General features: G+C 32.1%; 1 protein-coding gene across 4 annotated transcripts in view; it reads right to left on the bottom strand.

Moving 5' to 3' along the window:
• LOC118192375 (histone-lysine N-methyltransferase 2C-like) overlaps positions 1-19,840 on the bottom strand; it is a 284,640-nt gene that overhangs the window by 67,091 nt on the left and 197,709 nt on the right. For all 4 annotated transcript variants that reach the window (XM_085813029.1, XM_085813032.1, XM_085813031.1 and 1 more), the window contains exons 48-52: positions 17,360-17,644; positions 14,450-14,672; positions 8,553-8,695; positions 5,100-5,217; positions 3,001-3,300 (exon numbers count right to left, since the gene is read on the bottom strand). In XM_085813029.1, coding sequence (XP_085669155.1) covers positions 3,001-3,300; positions 5,100-5,217; positions 8,553-8,695; positions 14,450-14,672; positions 17,360-17,644 — 1,069 coding nt within the window. The remainder of the gene's footprint in view (positions 1-3,000; positions 3,301-5,099; positions 5,218-8,552; positions 8,696-14,449; positions 14,673-17,359; positions 17,645-19,840) is intronic.

Below are 19,840 nucleotides of genomic sequence, written 5' to 3'. Positions count from 1 at the left end.
AAAACCGCAAATGAACCAGATAGGAAATAATGATAAGATAAGATAAGAAAGCCTGGACAAGAATAAGCAAGTGGCGCCATCTGTTGGTGAAACCAGAACTAAAACGTAATTTCTTTAAAGGCCGAAGGCAAATTTGGATTGGAATTAGGATCGTTAACTAGAACAGAAAGATTTTTATGAATGTGAAATGCCTCTAGAAAATCCAGTTCTCCAATGGAAGATGTTTTTTGAATAATTTTGGCAGCAGAAAAACTGAAAGTGTGGTTTTCGGACCAACAATGTTGAGCAACAGAAGACTTCTGTGTTTCCTTTTTTCTAACATATGCCTCGTGTTCCTTGACGCGAAATTTTAAGGCTCTCTTAGTTTGGCCAATGTAAATTAAACCACACTGGCAAGGAATCCTATAAATACCCCAGGAATTCATATCCGGAATGGGGTCCTTGAGTATGGAACTCGGAATTTTATTGATGGGAGAATAAACATCCCGAAAGTTAAATTTCTGCAAAATATGTGCAACTTTATAAAATAAATAATTTATAATTCTATAAAGTTGCACATATATATAAATATATATATAAAGTTGCAACAATGTTGAGCAACAGAAGACTTTTGTGTTTCCTTTTTTCTAACATATGCCTCGTGTTCTTTGACGCGAAATTTTAAGGCTCTCTTAGTTTGGCCAATGTAAATTAAACCACACTGGCAAGGAATCCTGTAAATACCCCAGGAATTCATATCCGGAATGGGGTCCTTGAGTATGGAACTCGGAATTTTATTGATGGGAGAATAAACATCCCGAAAGTTAAATTTCTGCAAAATATGTGCAACTTTATATAAAGTTATATAAAGTTATATAAAGTTATATAAAGTTGCACATATTTTTCAGAAATTTAACTTTCGGGATGTTTATTCTCCCATCAATAAAATTCCGAGTTCCATACTCAAGGACCCCATTCCGGATATGAATTCCTGGGGTATTTATAGGATTCCTTGCCAGTGTGGTTTAATTTACATTGGCCAAACTAACAGAGCCTTAAAATTTCGCGTCAAGGAACACGAGGCATATGTTAGAAAAAAGGAAACACAGAAGTCTTCTGTTGCTCAACATTGTTGGTCCGAAAACCACACTTTCTGTTTTTCTGCTGCCAAAATTATTCAAAAAACATCTTCCATTGGAGAACTGGATTTTCTAGAGGCATTTCACATTCATAAAAATCTTTCTGTTCTAGTTAACGATCCTAATTCCAATCCAAATTTGCCTTCGGCCTTTAAAGAAATTACGTTTTAGTTCTGGTTTCACCAACAGATGGCGCCACTTGCTTATTCTTGTCCAGGCTTTCTTATCTTATCTTATCATTATTTCCTATCTGGTTCATTTGCGGTTTTGCAGCTGAAGATGGTGGTTCGGTAAAACCATCGAAACTAGTCCTGTGAAAATTTGGTAAATATAACGCTGATTTTTGTTGTTTGACTTCTGATTTAGTATTTATTCGGCGTGTTATTATGTCTTAATTTAACTAGATACTTTAGATACAATGAGTTCTGACAGAGATTCATGAGTTGAACAAGATATTAAACATTATCAGTAACTGATTTTAAAAAATTCAATTTTTATTACAAGATGTGATGAAATTTGATAAACATACAGTTGAAGGTTTAAATGAGAATTATCAAATTTTAGCACATACAGTACAAAGTCCATAATCCGGACGTCCATTATCTGAAATGATATATAATCCGGACATATGAGGCAAAAAAAAAAAATTTTTTTGGTATGCTTTACACATACGGGCGATGTATTTACACATACGCGTTTAATGTAAAACGGACGGTATAAGCTAGACTAAAATTATCTTTACTGATTCTAAAGCACTTCATTTAATGTTGCAGATTGTGCTGTTTGTTAATCTTCTAATTGGATCCGGCTTATTATTTTTTGCAGACTGTCATACCGCTTCCGATAGTGAAGAAAGTGACAGAGAGGTTATTGAAAAAGAAAAAATTTCGATTGACAAGTTAGTTGGAATTCTCGAAACAGCAGTTACAGGACTTCAACAATGTAACTAAACAAAAGATTCTGTTTCTAGAATTCTAGAATTAAAAAGAAAGTATTAGTGCAAAAAACGAAGCAACTTAAACAACTTACATTGAAAGAAATGTTTAATAAAGTAAACAAAAAAAAAAAAAAAAAATATTATTATTATTATTTGTAAATTTGATACCCTTTAGATCATAATTGCTCTTTATTTCATAAATTACGGTTTCATATTTTTAATTGTATAATTTCTACATGCCATCTTACCAGATTTAAACTGATGATCTACAATCCGGAAAAACCCTTAATCTGGAATCGCCGAAGTCCCGATTACGGACTTTGTACTGTATATCTATCAACGATGATTTATCAATTTTCAGAGTACATGTGATGACAATAGCTATTATGATGATAATGTATAACAAAAGATATTTGCTGTTGTTGTTTTCATCTTAAAACTAGGGTGGAAAAAATCCTAATAAAATATGAAATACATTGTGAAATATTTGATGGCCCATAATTTTAACATGAAGCTTTTGAAACGAATGTAGAATTACACACCAGACTTCTTTTCTAACCTCTATAAGTGGCACGACTGCCTTAGACTTCTTTTCTAACCTCTATAAGTGGCATGACTGCCTTTATCTGATCACAAGATATTTTGTCATTTGGTGTATATTCTCTTCTTATTTAAAATATTTTTTCACATTTTATATAATCTAATTATCTTAACAACTGAAAGTTTGTGAATCCACAGATAAATAATTAATTACAGAAATTTAGCATACAGATATTTTTTGAATACAGATTGTCTTTACTTTGCTCAAATCTTTATATTTATGCGAGAATATAATTTTGTATTCGTATACCTATTATAATATCTTGTAATTATTAACAAAGGTCCTGGCAATTATTTAAATCTGGATTTTACTCTATTATGAACAAAAAGGCTTTATTATCTTACCTTTGACATTCAAATCACCTGAACCAAAGACAGGCACAGCGTTGAAATTTGGCTTAATATTTGGTTCCAATATCCTAAGAGGTGGTAAATTTGTGAGTTTTGTCATTAAATTTTCTACATAAGTTTCATAGCCTTCTTCTACTTTAGAAGAACTACGCCGACACTTCTTTTTGGCCAAAACTCCATCAGGCTTGCCTTGCTGCTCCAGCTTCTTCTTTTTTGGTCTTTTACGTTTTACAGGTTTTGGTTTTTCTCCTGGAGGAGGAGTGGGTTCCTTTTCTAACTGAGCTCGTCGTATGTCTGAAAGTGACAATTTAAAGGTGATTAATACACAGTGGTGGCCAAAATTGTGGACGCTTTTGGAAATTTTTATGTTTTTGAACTTTGTATGCTTATAGAAAATGATACGTTTCGCAAAATGCAAACTTGTATATATCATTTTTAAGAGGGTTTATTACTGAATTCAATACAAAACACAAAATTCAATGATTTGCAATACAAAAAAATTTATATGTACTTTAATATAAATAAAAAACCCAGTTATGAAGTGGTTTGTAATGTCCAGCTTTCCTGGACAATCACTGTTCTTGTTCTGCGAACCAATCAAATGTTAGTAACTGCCAGTAGAAGCTGACATCATGCTTAACACTTGAAACAATTCATTATTTTGCTTTGTTCTGTAGAACGAGGACCTGTTTCTTATACACTGCAATTACAAGTAGGAATTTTTGTAAAAAATTTTAATATTTAGTCAAGAAGCAATGACATCAAATAAAAGAGTAGATTGGACACCTAGAAAGAGATGTAATATTATTGTGTTATGAGAAAGTGGTCTTTCCTATGCTGAAATTGCAAGACAGGTGGGTGGTTCAGTGACTACATCTGGAGTCCGAAAGTTTTGTTTACGATATCAGAAGACAAATTCAATAAAAAAACAAAGAAGGAAAAGGCCGAAAAAGGTGCACCACATCTATTGATGACAGAAGAATAAAAAGACTATGTCTCCAAGATAGAAAAATGTCATCAGTGGTTATCAGAAGTGATCTGAATGATGCTGGTGTTTCTGTCAGTTCAAGAACAATCAGGAGAAGATTAACAGATGTTGGACTGAGAGGTAGAATTTCACGAAAAAAGCCTTATCTTAATTTTCAGCAATGAAAAAAAAGACTGCAGTGGGCAAAGGAACCCATTAATTGGACAGATGATCAGTGGTCACGTTATATGGAGTCATGAAAATAAGATATCGTTATTCGGTAGTGATGGGTGAAAATATGTAAGATGTAGAATAGGAGAACTACATCCTGACTGCATTCTAGCAACTGTGAAGAACCCAGTTAGTGTTATGATTTGGTCATGCATGTCAGCAGATAGTATTGGTTGCCTTCATGTCATCGATGGGACACTGAATGCCAGAAAATACATTGACACTATTCTAGAACCAAAACTTCTACCATCCATCAGAGATCTCTTTCCCAACAATGCTTCGTTTATTTTTCAGCAGGATTCTGCTCCTTGCCACACGGCCAAAATATCGAAACAGTGGTTTCGTACAAAGAGCATTAAATTGTTGTCATGGCCAGGAAACAATCCCGACCTCAATCCTATTGAAAATTTGTGGCACCGTTTGAAAACTCTTGTCCGAATGAGGCGCCCATCAAATAAAAGGGAACTAATTGAGGTATAATTGTTTCCTGGCATCATGTAATAACGAAAGAAGAGTTTAAAACTCTTGTCAGCTCAATGAAACGTCAATGTGAAGCTGTAATAAAAAATAAAGGGTACCCTACTAAGCACTGATAACTCACTGCATTACTATCTAATGTATATCGATAACTATTATCGTTTAACTTTTTTGTATTGCAAATAATTGAATTTTGTGTTTTGTATTGAATTCAGTAATAAATTCTCTTTAAAATGATGTATACAAGTTTGCATTTTGTGAAACGTAACGTTTTCTATAAGCATACAAAGTTCAAAAACATAAAAATTTCCAAAAGTATCCACGATTCTGTCCACCACTGTACATAAGAAAGTAGCATAAACACAAACCTCCTAAAAAGTGTAGTGCGTTACTCTACACAGCATAGAAACACTCTTACCTAAATATGATGGTTTTTTAGATTTCATATCACAGAGTTTATTTCTCGACTGAATGTCAGTGATGTCAAAGGGCACTTCAAGTTTACCTAAATCTTCAAGATCTTCCTTTCTCAACTCCTAGAAAAATGTAAAACATAAACATATTTTGCAACATAAAACAGACACCTACCAACTTCATAACTGTAAAAATCAAAAGACTTTTTTTGAGGGGAAAATCATAGAAAAGTATAAAATGAATTTTACAGAGAAAATTCCTATAAATTTGGATATTTTAAAAGATGGTTCAAAACAAAGCCTGTTTTACAACATGGAAAAGGAAAATTACACAGATGAAACTGCAGATTTATTTCCTTTTAGCTTTGCTGGAAAATAAGAAAACTGTGCTTTAAAACGTTATATAAAAAAGTGTGCTAATTTTGTTAAAATATGACAATTCAATGCATAAATAACCATCACATAACGTAATTATACATTTTAAAGCACAAGACTCGAAAATAATATTTTATCTTTTTATAATTTTTTCTAAAACAATTTAGTTTTAATACTTGTATATTAACATGATTTTACTGATATCATCATTATGATGATTACTATTATTTACGAAGAAAACATAAAATTTAGAAATTTTCAAGTTAGAATTTTGAAGCACAATGGATTTTTAAGTTGGAAAAATACTAATTAGTCACCAAACATAGCAATGTACACTAAAAGCATTCAAATTCTGAATGGGCAATTCCTTTTTGATGCAAAAAAAGGTGAATTCAGATGATAACCCAAATAAGTATCAGCTAAGAGTGCATGCTTAAAATAAAATTTTGGTGATAAATCACTAAATTGGCACCAAGTTGGGCACCTTTACTTCCTTCTATATCATTGGCACCATTTCTCCTCTCCCCCAACAAAAAAATCTGAATTTGCATGCAAAATTGGGACAATTTTTTGTAAAAATTCAAAAAAAGGAATTCATAAAAGATGGTAAATATGAGATTCATCAATAAATTACAATGTAATGCAACTAATGAACAAATTAAAAATACTTTGCAGAACTTGAAGAAATAAAACTAAAGAGTTAGAATTTATTATGTTCCTTTCATATATTCAACAGTAGGAAGCAGGAACATTGAGAGACTAAAAAGCATAATTTATGCTAATAAGCAAATAAAGATGAATAATGTTCTCTTTTAAGATAACTGCAATGATTAAAGAAACTATCTAAAGAGCAGAATTTCAGAGGACTCTTCATAAAGATCATTTATTAAATAATATTGAAAAAAACTGCAAGTTAAATAACAGTTAAAATATACAGTCAAAAGTCGTTAATCCGGACTTGTCGGGACTTCGGCGATTCCGGATTATCGATTTTTCCAGATTATAGATCATCAGTTTAAATCTGGTAAGATGGCATGCAGAAATTATAAAATTAAAAATATGAAACTGCAATTTATGAAATAAAGAACAATTATGATCTAAAGGGTATCAAAACTTACAAAAAAAAAAAAAAAAAAAAAAGCTTAATACATATTTGTTTACTTTATTAAACATTTCTTTCGATGTAAGTTGTTTAAGTTGCTTCGTTTTATGTGATAATACTTTCTCTTTAATTCTATAAACAGACATAATTTCTTCTTCAGTTTCAAAGTTCCGCTGTTGAAGTCCTATAATTGCTGTGTCGAGAATACCGACTAATTTGTCAATTGAAATTTTTTCGTTTTCAACAACCTCTGTGTCACTTTCTTCACTATCGGAAGTGAATTATAATGACAAGGAATTTGATTTAAATCATATCAAAGACAGAGTACATCGTCGAGATGAAATACTACATTTAGTAAGGAATTATAAGCCGAATAAAATAAAAACATCTGCCCTAAAGATAAGGATAGTGCTGACAGATCAACTTCCAATTCATCCCCCCCCCACAGAGCAGTGTGAAATTGATAAACAGATTTCGGAATGGTTAGATAAACAAAGGATCATGCCTTTATCCATTTTTTGCAGCAATTCCACTTTTTGTTTAATGGACTTCGAAAACATACTTATACCGTCCGTTATACATTAAACGCGCATGCGTAAACATATTATGCACATGCGGCCACGCATATTCGCAGCCGTAAAGGTCTTAGACGCATGCGCAGAAAGTTTGTAGCTTTGAGGTCCGGATTATAGATCATTCCGGATTATGGGTGTCCGAATTAACGACTTTTGACTGTATACACACATGTCCCACATCTAGATAGAATACACACACACAATGTGTTATAATATATATACACATATCAAAATTAAGAATTATTTTTTAAGAAACTGAGATACAACTCCAACAGCAAAAAATTAACTCATTTCAATTAGCAAGCTAGAAACTAAAATAAGCAAATCAATTAAATTAAAAACTAGAATTAAAAAGAAGAAAGAAAAATTTGATATTAAAATAAAGTCCTTATTTACGTCACACATTTTTCTCTGCATATAAGAATAAAAATTTAAATTAAAGGTAATTAAATTAAATTTTGAAGATGGAAATCCTTTTTGTTCTAATTTTTACACAAACTCAAACTGGTATTAAGATCCTCCCTGCGAAACTAAATATCATATGATAAACATACATAATGGTAGTTATTTTTATAACATTATACAAGGTGTTAAAAAAAGATGGCTATGGGCTTTATTTGCTTAAAGTACTTTGAAAGTACTTACGCAGGTACTTTCAAAGTAAATTTTCCAAAATAAAAAATTTTAGGAAAATGTCAGTAGTAAGAATTGGTACATTTTTTAAATGTGAAATCTAATTTTTTATATGGTTTCAGTATTATGAAATTTTCAATTACTTAAAATATTTATTATGCTTTGAAAGGTTGAAAAATATAAAGATTTATACCATTATGTGCAAAATTCACTTTTAAAAAAAGTGAATTTATTGCTTTAAGTCCTTTTTCAGTACTTCTTACATCAAATTTAGAGAATAACTAGAAAACAAAAGTTGCTTTTTGACTAATTAAGAGTTTCAATTCACATCAAGCAGTATTTAGTATTAAATTTGCACTAGCTCACAAAAAATATCAATTAAGCAACACTCTCCAAATTTCTGTACTAAGTTATGAAAGTAATTGCATTTAACTCATTCAAGGGTAGTTAGTAGTTTAGCAGCTGGGGTTTATGCTTTATGCAGACCATATAAAATACTATATCTTATAGTCATAGTATCATCCTGCTTCCAGTGTGGGTACAACTTTTATAAAATTCATTATTTTACCTTGAAAAATTTTGTAACTTGAAGTAAATGTCTAAAATCAATATTTAAAGAAGCAAAACCAATAGCCCTACTTTTTTAAATAATATGATTAAGGTTTGTGAAAAATAACTAAACATGCAATCATGCTCAAAATTAACCACAAATCTAGGCTATTATTTAATAATATTAATGATAAAATTAAAATCAATCAATAAATTACGCTTACAATGAAGCTATCTGTCTTTCTTGGTGTTTCTGCAGAAGGGCAATTCTGAAGTAGTTGCTTTAGAAGCACATTCTGTTGTCCTTGTTCCTGTTCACCTTCCACTAAAGATTTCGATAAATTTTCCAGTTCTTCATCAGATGAACCTGAAGTAAAATGAAAGGAATTTATATATTTCATTGACATTCTAAATATTCTAGGTCATTGTAAAACAGCAAATATTCAATAATTTTAATATAACAACATTTTTTTTTTAATTACGCTGCAATAGTTCATATTGCAAGTGGAAAAATAAATAGTGAAAGCATGTTTATACTGCTGAACAGGGTCAAACTTGAGCAAAGATAAATAAAATTTCTGGATAATTTGGAAATTTAAATTGGTAGAAATCTGAACTTAATAACAGATTTGTCCATTTTTTTTTCATTTATTTGCATTACAGAATTCATGAAATCATAATTCTATTGTTGTTCAAAAGTCTTTTTCCCCCACTATTTTTTTGCTAAATATAAATAACTGTTGCACACATTCTCAAAATTCTTCAAGTGTTATTTCCTTCAATAAAGTTGTTATCTTGCCTATTCAAATACATAACTTATTCCTTAAGATGTTCTTTGTTTCAAAGCAATTTGGACTTGAAGATCATAAAGTCTATCTTACACGGAAAATGGACCTAGCACATTTCAATAAGATCCTTCTTTTTTAATGGTATGGAGGAAAAAAAAAAAGCTCCAGCTTTCTACTAAAGAAAAAACTTAATGTTAATTCAACAGTTGTGATAGTCAAAGACAGAAAAGTGAAGTCATACTTTCTTGCTTTAGGCAACACAAATAATCACTTACTGCAAATTTGTTTTAAATCCAGTGATAGCATTAAAATAGATAATGTATGCTGCTAGAAAACATTGTGCAAACGTCATGACACATAATCTAGACTTTGCAATAAAATGCTAAAACACTACTCATTTTGATCAACAGTTTAGTTTTATAAATTTATACATTATAGTAAAACCTTCTAAATATTCCAACAAATTCTAGTATATGATAAAATTATTTAAAAAAATACGTATAACTTTGTAGTTTTTCGAGACATGTTGCACCTGACTTTGATTTGTGTTTGGATAACAGAAAACTAAATGGAAGTTGTAGAACAAAATACCTCAGGGTTGTAATGGAAAGTAAGTTAAATTTTGTGCAGCATTTCAGACACACAGTGATTAAGGTCAAAAATGATTACCTATCTTAAAGAGACTGGCTGGTGTAATGGGGCTGTACCCAGGACACTCTAAGTCTCACTGACAACACATAAGTTTTTAAATAAGGCAGCAAAATTCTAGTTTTGTCTGCACAGATCAAGTTGGAAGTTCTGGAGAGCACCCAGAATAAAGCTCTCTGCTTGATCACAAGAGCAGTAATATTAATTCCGATAGCAGCTTTAAATTCATATACTTCGAATCCTCCAATTGTCATTGACATATTTTGGTGGGCAAATTGCAAAGACAAGTGGGCAACCTCAGAACTCAAATTTCTCCAGTCAGGACTTATGAAGGCCTTTTAGATGATTTAAATCTAAATATTCCTTTTGAAGATACTAATATACTTTTAGATCCTGTGAAGGTTTTTGGAAATATCCTATAATTTTAAAAATTGAGTAAAAATTAAAAAAAAATAATAATAAATAAATAAAAAGATACACTACATATAATTCTAAAAACTAATGCCTTGTAACTATTGGTCAATATCCTGAAACAGAATGAATACGGGTATTTACAGACAGCTTTAAAATGAATAATGCTGCTAGCGCATGTGTATATTATACACTTTTTCACAATATGCCCCAGTGGATCCACATTTTTCAAACTTTAATGCAGAAGTTCATGCAGTCTTTTTGGCTATGTCTAATTTGAAATCTAGAATTGAGTTTTTAAAAAGACCGCCACTCTTGTCGATTCTAAGTTGGCCATAGAGGCAATAGCTCTACAACACCATTCTGAGCCTCTTCTTGTATCAAAAATAAAACGAGATATCAGGGAACTAAATAGGAATAGCAAAACAGTAGAATTTCAGTGAAAACCATCATACATAGATATTGACAGTTATGAAAAAGCAGATCTCTTGGCAAAGAGGGATATGGAGTTATTTATTGAACAGAATTCCATTCCTTTGGATTCCCTTAGAAAAAGTATTCGAGAGAGTCTTATGTCAGCTTACAACACAGAACTATTAATTAAATCGAAGGGTAAAGTTGTAAAAACCTTATTTTATTCTAATCAATTAATTTTAGTTTCAGAAACTTTCCTTTCCCTTCTGATTTGAGTTTCCTGCCAGAATGTAAATGTTAATGATGTGTATGCAAGTGTTTTGAAAACAGTATTTAAGCAGCAGTTTTAAGAGATGCAGTAGGAGAGTTTGTTCTGAATTTATGCAGCGTGTTTAAAGTAGCTTTGTAAGTAAATAGTTGGTGCTTAGCCACTCTGTTTAGATTATATTGATATTCTACGATCGGCTTTGCTGTGTGCAGCCAATTTAATGGTTTAGATAATGAAGGAGCTGGTTGTGTAGCCAAATATTTTATTTTGATTGTACATTGTATTTTTCTATTAAGTTGCTAAGCCACAAGTGGTGGCAAATTGTGAGCAGTGAGTACATTTCTGTTAAGTTCAGATAAAAAGGTTACTTAAACCTTCTTCTGCAGCTATCTGTTGAATCTACAGTGTACAATTCCAAAACATACTAGAAGACTGTGCAAACTACGGGAGAATATCAAGAATGATCTGAATGAGTTCAATCGCAGGCCAGGTAGAGAGGCTGTGGCCAATTGCATACTGGGTACAGGGCACAACTGCTCTGACAGCCAAATAGACACTATGAATATGCAGCACTTGCTCGTCTGTTCATCCCTTCACCTTAAGTTACAACATAGTTGGAGTGTACTTTAGCTGCATTGGATGGCAAGGGATCCTATGTCCTGAGAACACGGTTGTTTCACCACTAATCACTGGAGATTTTTTAAGATTTTAATTGTGAAATTTTTAATGTCTTAATTTTTTGGTATTGTAAAGATCTGAATTTTAGTGCTGTAATTTTTAAGTGTTTTCTATATTTTCATGATGTAATTTTGAATTTAATGTATGCTAAAGAAATTTTTTATTTGAGACTAGTAGCCCTCCTGGATTACTGCCCATTTGGGCTAAAGACATGCTACATACATGTGCTAGAAGTGACTGCAAGAATGGATATTTATGGTTAAGTTTTCAGAATATTAGACAGAAAATTTATAACTTGGTTTTTTTAGATTAAAGGGGGTAACTTAATTGTAATAGGACTATCATGTGAAAGGTAAAATGAGACAATATGGTATGATTTAATATTAATTCAGAAGTCAAACAACAAAAATCAGCGTTATATTTTCAATATCAATATTGAAAATATAATGCTGATTTTTGTTGTTTGACTTCTGAATTAATATTTGTTCGGCGTGTTATTGTATCCTAATTAAGGTATTTGTTTAAAGATGTGTGATTTGTAGTACATCAATCAAGTTAATCATGTGAATGTTTAAATTTTGTTTTAGAAGGATTCAGGCAATCAAATTTTGCAAACAACTGTCATTGCCTACTTGCTTTTGAATGCTGCCTATTTGTCCCTTAGACTAATAACAACCCCTTACATTTCTTTGTTGCCTATATTGGGAAACTACGATGAAGGTCAGATCAACAACTCATAACTATTTGTGGCCTATGGTTTGCATAATTCTGCTACATAGCAAATGCCATTCATAGGAGAATCTTATGAATACATAAAGCACGTACCTTTTGACACAAAGTGATGAAAGCAAAAAATGAAACCACATAGATTAATGCAAAACAGAACTGAAATTTAAAAAAAAAGCAACCTAAGATTTGAGTAATCTTTGTCAATCTAACAATGATCTTTTGCCTAATTTAAAATTTACACACGTTTCCTTTTCAAAGAGAACTTCATTTGTTCTTTCCTCTTGTTTCTTTCACTTCACACCACTCATTCACTAGATCTTCATCTAAAATACTGGAGATCTTCATCTAAAATATAGGGTGTTTAAAAAAGTATTACCTGATTTTTTTTTTTTTTTTTTTTTTTTTTTTTTTTTAAGAGTATTCAGTTTTTAATCTGTTCTGATCGAATAATGTATGGGTAGAAAGAAGAAAGTCTCCATTTTCATGCAGTTGGTGACAGGTACCCCTAACACTCTTCTTTCGGTCGACACTTCAGTGTTTGTCCAGGTGGCAACTGTACAACAACAAATGGTCTGTGTTCTACATTTTAAGATGTGCGAGTCCGTAACAACTATTCAGCCTGACTCTTGCTGACAATACTCCGGTGATCAACAACCTATCACACAGAACATTTCGCGATGGTATAAACAGGACACGGTGTAAAAATAAATCATCTGGCTGTCTCCACATGTCATACGAATATGTGGAGTGCATTTGACAGAATTTTGCACATAGTCCACAGAAATCCACTCGCCGTGTCAGTAAAGAACATGACATTCTTGCAACACCTGAATGGCATGTCCCCTCCCCAAACCACACAAAATTCAACTGCTGTAAGCTCTTCGTACAGGTGAAAAAGAACAACATGTGGAGTTTTGGAAATTCACCCTTCAGAATATGTCACAAAATGACAATTTTTCCACATCTTCATGTTTAGTGACAAGGTCAACCCCCACAATGTTGGAAATAGGCTATGGAGAAGCCACATCAAATTGTATAGCACAAGAGAGACTCACCATAGTTAATGTTTTTTACACTATTTAACGGAAAAGATATACAGCCCCATGTTTTTAGATGCCACTATTATTCTTTCCATATAAATTTCAAAATGCAAGTTAATTGATAACAATCTGTAATGTCAAAACCCACCACATTAAGTATGCCCAGTAATGTTTTCTTGTTTGTTCACATGCTCATCTCTGAGCAATCTCACTAAATACAAGGAAAGGATTACTGCAAAAACTGATCTGCAGTCTCAAGTGACAGGAAGTCCTCTAGACTTAAACTCTGATGGCTTTATGTTAGTGATGAATCTCAATTACAAACTGTCAGTCAAATATCTGATTTATCCTAGTAGGTACTTATTTGGAGCCATAGAAGCCTCAAAACATGACACCAGTTATCTGCTTAGTCTTGGAAATTAGCGACCTGCTATTACTCCAAGAAAAATTCAATGATTTTTATTAAAACTCTATATCTTTATTTCTCATTTGTTGCTACTAGATTAGTTAAAAGAATTACATATTTCCATAGGTATAAAAAAAGAATATTCTGATGTAAAATATATTTTGCTTTGCTTTATTTAGTAGTGATATATAAAATGTACTGTAGTGAGCAGAATACATTATTATTGTTTTATTGTATGTTGGTAATGTCTTAGTTGCATAAATTATATCAATCAAATTTAACTAAGGCATGTTGCATGAATATTTTGTTTTATGTGGCATCCATAGTTCCCCATACCCTAGCTGCCAGCCATCAAATATGAAAAACTAGAAGTTTTGCAAATTTTATTTATTTATTTTTTCCTCCATTTCAAAAGAACTTCACACTGACACAAATTTACTTCGTAATGCATGATTAATTAACACACATGGCTCGAAACTTCTTAAAAAGTTTTACAAATTATTACAAATTCAGCAGATTAAGATACTTCAGCTGAAATAAAATTTAGAAAGATTAAGCTGAAAATCACTAGGGATAAGGGAATGTAATTTGTGCAATTTAAGTTTTATTTATTCAATAAATTTCATCAATTTTATAAAATATTAAATTTAGATATTATAAATGCTCATTCCGTGAATTTTCACTTTTCTTTATATTAAAAGAATCTAAGAATTGAATATATGATGATTTATATTCATACCTTCATTAGTATCACTTTTTTTCTCTTTCATTAAAACATCAGAGCAATCTTTCTTCAAAGTTTCAGATTCAGTCTTGATATCCTCAGCACTGCTATTTACAGTACAAACTTGTGGTTCATCCATAATCTCTTGTTTTATAGTTATTAAAATATCATCCTTTGACGAAGCACTTGATTCGGAACTGTTTGTAGCAGAGTTCTGATCCATTTTGCTATCTAGTTTCTGAATTAATAAACATACACATTCTTACAACAAAGAATTCAAATAATAATTATAATAATAATAATTAAGTTTCAGTAACAGGATAAATTTTAACAAAGATTTACAAAAGACTCAAGCTTTTAAACAATTAAAAATACTGAATCTCAGCAAAATTGATGATTTTCAATCTGAAATTTCATAGTATTATAAAATACTTAATTTTCCTAGCTGTAAATTAACTCAAGTTAATAAAATTGTAGGAATAAAAGGAAAAGTTTTCTTAAGAAATTTAATATGTAGCTTTCTTTAGGGGGGAATCTTCTAAAATTTTGTGATTTTCATAAAAATGAATATCATTTACATAAGCCAGTGTGGAGCTAATACACTAGATTGTTGATTCAATGCTGTATAGCAAACCACGCATAAGGAAAGTGATAATGACTGCAGATTTTAATAACCATAAAAAATTAAATATGACCATAGGAAGTTACCTACACATAAATGAGAGATTTAGTACTGATATACAGGGTGATTATAATTAAAGTTTAAGTTTCAAACCGCTATAAAAAAAGAACCACTCGTGAAAATGACGTCAAATTTGAAAGGAATGTTATTGAAGAAGGCGGAAAGCGTATGGCAGAAGAAAAAATTTAGTTTCAAAAGTTAGCAACAGATAGCTCTGCAAGCGAAAGAAGACTTAAATTAAAATGTTAGTTAAATTTCAGTGTTATAAAGCCACCAGGTACCAGGCTGTTCCTCATTTCGCGTCTCAGACGTTCGCCATGGGTGTTTCACTGCAGGACCGCGCTCTGCTCGTAAAGCTGTATTACAAGAATGATGATTGTCAAGAGTAGCTCTGCAAAAATTCAGGACACTGAAGGGTATAAAAGAAGGCGTTAGTCCAATGAGTGTCGTAGGTCTAAAGAAAATGATGCAAAAATTCGAAACGACAAGTTCGTTTGATGTGCAATCTGGTAGAGGGAGAAAACGAGTGCATTCAACGGTAGTTGAAGAAGTGGCCACAGCATTACAGGAGGGGTCGGCCGGTGGTGTGCAACCGTGCAGTGCACGAGGAATTGTCCGAACATTGGACAGGCCTATGATCACAGTACTGAAAATTGTGCGAAACATTTTGCAATGCTATCCGTACAAAATTGGCCATGTGCAGGAGTTGCTTCCGTCTGACCTGACAGCTAGGGAGACGTTTGCGTTAGAATTCCTGGCTCACATGGAAGTGGATAATGAATGGCCGTGGAAAATTTTGTGGACAGATGAAGCCCATTTCCATCTGACAGGATACGTGAATACCCAGAATTGTCGAATATGGGCAACAGAAAATCCACTGGCAACGCACCCCGTACCACTTCATCCTGAAAAGGTCACAGTATGGTGTGGCTTTACGGCATCATTCATCCTACAACCATATTTTTTCGAGCAAACGGGTGCTTCCGGTCCTGTTCCCGCAACCGTCCCTGGTCAGAGGTATGCGTCTCTTTTGTGCAACCACGTGATTCCAGGTCTGCAACAGCATGGATGTGTGGATGAAATCATTTTTATGCAAGATGGCGCTCCTCCGCACATTGCACATCCCGTGAAACAGCTCCTGAGGCGCCATTTCGGAAATGCTCGAATTATCAGCCGTCATTTCCCTACATCCTGGCCATTTCGATCGCCTGATCTTACTCCGTGTGATTTCTGACTGTGGGAGTATCTGAAGGATGTTGTGTTCCGTGCTCCAATTGCAAATTTAGCGGAATTAAAGGCACGCATTTCGCAACACATTCTGAACATCACCTCGGAGACACTGCGATCCGTTGTGGAACATGCTGTTTGTCACTTTCAACTTGTTGCACACAACGGTGGACGCCATATTGAACATGTTTTGCGCCAGTCTCGCGACAGTTCCGAACTTCTTTGATGAATGGTTCTTATGCGGTATGTCGCCGCAAAACTCTTGAAACCGATTTGTCCGTTTCGATGTGATATGTACAGTCATGCAAATAAAATTATTCAACAATTCTAATTTGTCAATGCGTTTTAATGTGTAACTTCCACCTTAGCCATTATTTTACGAATCATTTCTCGTTTCTCCTCATGATTCTGCCGCTTACAGCGCCATCTGTTGCTAACTTTTGAAACTATTTTTTTTCTTCTGCCATATGCTTTCCGCCTTTTTCAATAACATTCCTTTCAAATTTCACATCATTTTTATCAGTGGTTCTTTTTTTATAGTGTTTTGAAACTTAAACTTTAATTATAATCACCCTGTAGTTCAAAGGTTTCTTCCCTCTGTAAATGTTAATACTAATGTGATTAAAGTTTGAAACCCATGTGTAAACATGTGTAAACAGCAGTGCTTCAAATTCCAGAGATCCAACCACATTATTTTAAGCAGAATATAAGAATGATGTCAACTAGCAACAGTCACTTAAAGAAAAACTTTAAAAGAAATTTTGAGACACAAATGACTGTAATTTGAATATTATTACAACATTTCATCATTGCCAATAGATTTTATTTTTTCAGCAGATGGCTATGTAAACAAAATAAAGTTGAAATTCTGCACTTGATCTAATAGAAATATACTTTATTTATAACATTACTGATATAAATACACTCAGGATACAGGATACAATATTTCTTTTCTTTTTGTTTTGGAATGGATCAAAGAGAAAAATACAGCTTCAGAGAATGGGATGTTTACATACCTGCTGAGACTTCTCCACAGAGTCTGCCGTCACAGGATCTTTTGAGTTTGATTCATTAAGATCATGTTCTAATTCCCTTACATTATGTGCAACCTGTTTTTCTTCATAGCTAGACATTTGTTCAATTTTGATTGGCCCTTTATTTGCTTCAGGCGTTTTAGAACTGTCTGGCAGTTCAGAATCTTTTTCAGCCTCTTCAATCTCCATTTTTGAATCTGAGATTAACTTAGGTTTTGTTTCCCCAGTTTTAGATTCCACTTCAGTAACAGGCAGGCCATAGGTCAACTGAATAACATAAATGGAAAAAATAATTAAAATATCTTTTTCAGAAATTACTTGATATATCAGGTCGGCAAGAAAGTAATCCCATTTTTTTAGTGTGAAATAAAACTCTTTTTTTTCCCCCTATAAAAAATGAACTTTAATAAAAAATCTTCCATTCTGTTTGATGCTCTTTTACCACCTTTCTGATAACTTCATCATTCTGCGCTCATAGAACTTCAAATCTTTATCAACAAGAAACTCAAATGAAATGCAATTTGAGACCAGCGTTATTATTAAAATTTTTACCATTTAAGAAATTTTTTAATTTGGCTATACAGAGGATGTGACATCATTTTTTTATGTATTTGTCACGTTTGCTTACTAGAACTTTACTTCCACGGACGCCCTCTGGCGAAAGAGACTAAAAGTAGTCAGTTGAACGGCTGACGCGTCTAACAGATGTATAACGATAGACCGTCTCCGTATAAATTATGCTTGTAATCATTATAACTTGTAAATATTTTGTACATATCTTTCATATGAATTAAAATTTCTTAAAAAGTTTATAGCTGTGTTTCGCAGTGAATCGAAGTTCATCATAGAGATGGATACCGACAAGAAGGAAAGGCAGGCAGTTCAGGGCAGCCCTATTTAGAAGGTAAGTGAACTTTCACTTATCTATTTAATTATCAAAAAATTTTAATAGTACAAAGTTGATAAAATTTTTAACAGTATTGCTACAGATGCATGAGGCCTCAAATTGTCGTGTTAGAACACATTTCTTTTCAATTTGCCAATTCTGCCTCCCCCCTTTTTTTTCTGCAGCTCAAAATATACAATACCTTTGTAATACCACCAAACTGACAGCTTTCTCCGAATCAATTTAGCTTAAATATGATTTGTGCTGATTCATCATGCTTGAACTATTATCTTTTAGATTAATGTTATTGTAGATGATCTACTTTTCATCACCAGTGATAATGTGTTTGATAAAAGGGTCATGCGTTATGTTTGAAACACATATCACAAATGTTGATTTGTTGCATAAAGCAAATTTCTTTCAATACATATGGAACCCAAATATAGAGCTTCTTAATAAGTTAAAGGCATCTCATGTAGTTTTCAGTTGTTGTGTGTAAAATATTTAACTGTTTTGCAATCTCTCACATAGTTATATGATGATTTAATTCAATTACAACTTTAATTTTGTCATCATCAACTTCAAAAGGTCTGCTAGAACTGTGGTCAGCTTAAAGTGGAAAATCCCCAGAATGATATTTTTAAAATCAATTCTGACACATGCACTTTGCTAAGAACACCAACATCATAAACTTAACATATCTCTTTTTGAACCTCAGCCACTTTCTAGCTTTTATGAAAATAAAAAAGTAAAATATGTCAAAAATGTTTATTTTTACTCATTAAAACTGACTATAAACTTATGGTTGTTACCAAAAATGTGTAGAATTTGTTTCTATAGCAACTTAAAAGTGTCAGCTGCCAAATCTCAAAAGAAAAAAGTTATAAAATTGAAAGAATAACAAAATGAACTATTTATGTAAACTGAAATTTCTTTCTTGCCAACCCAATATTTATGCAGAGAGAAATCCCTTTATTTATCATCTTATGAAATTTTCAATAAGGAAAAAAAATCAGCTATTATTCAAATGAGAGTAAAAGTGCACACAATAGCTTTAATACTTTATACAAAAAACTTGGAAGTTAACCAAATAGCTCTTTTATGGATTCTAATTTAATTATGCACATTGAGAGGGAATGAAGTCTGAGTAAGTTTTTGAAGACTTATTATTTTTAAAAACATTAAGAAAAGTATATTTAATGTACTTAAATAAAAACCACTTCAATACCCTCTGTGATTTGCCTAACCTTCGAAAGGCTGGTGAAAAATTAAAACTCATCATAACACACAAATCTATATAAATTAAATATAGCTAGAACATAAAATAGATAGAATTAATAAAATGAACAAAAACAGATAGAACATAAAAATAGACAGAACTTATGATTTAGTAAATCTTTTTAATTTAGGGTTGCCATATTGAAGATCATAATTTGGACAGCAGTATGATATTTTGCACAATAAAGATAAAACAGCTGAAAAAAACTGACCCCTACTTATCAGAAACTGCCTTTATCACCTTTTATCTACTCATGACCAATAAATCTTGATTTATCTTCATAACAACTCTAATTAAT

This window comes from Stegodyphus dumicola, chromosome 3 (genome assembly GCF_044657685.1).
Source record: "Stegodyphus dumicola isolate Sdum_Otavi_A_Nest chromosome 3, ASM4465768v1".
Taxonomy (NCBI): domain Eukaryota; kingdom Metazoa; phylum Arthropoda; class Arachnida; order Araneae; family Eresidae; genus Stegodyphus; species Stegodyphus dumicola.
The sequence above is the reverse complement of the archived record's forward strand: the minus strand, read 5'-3'. Positions and strand labels throughout refer to the sequence as shown.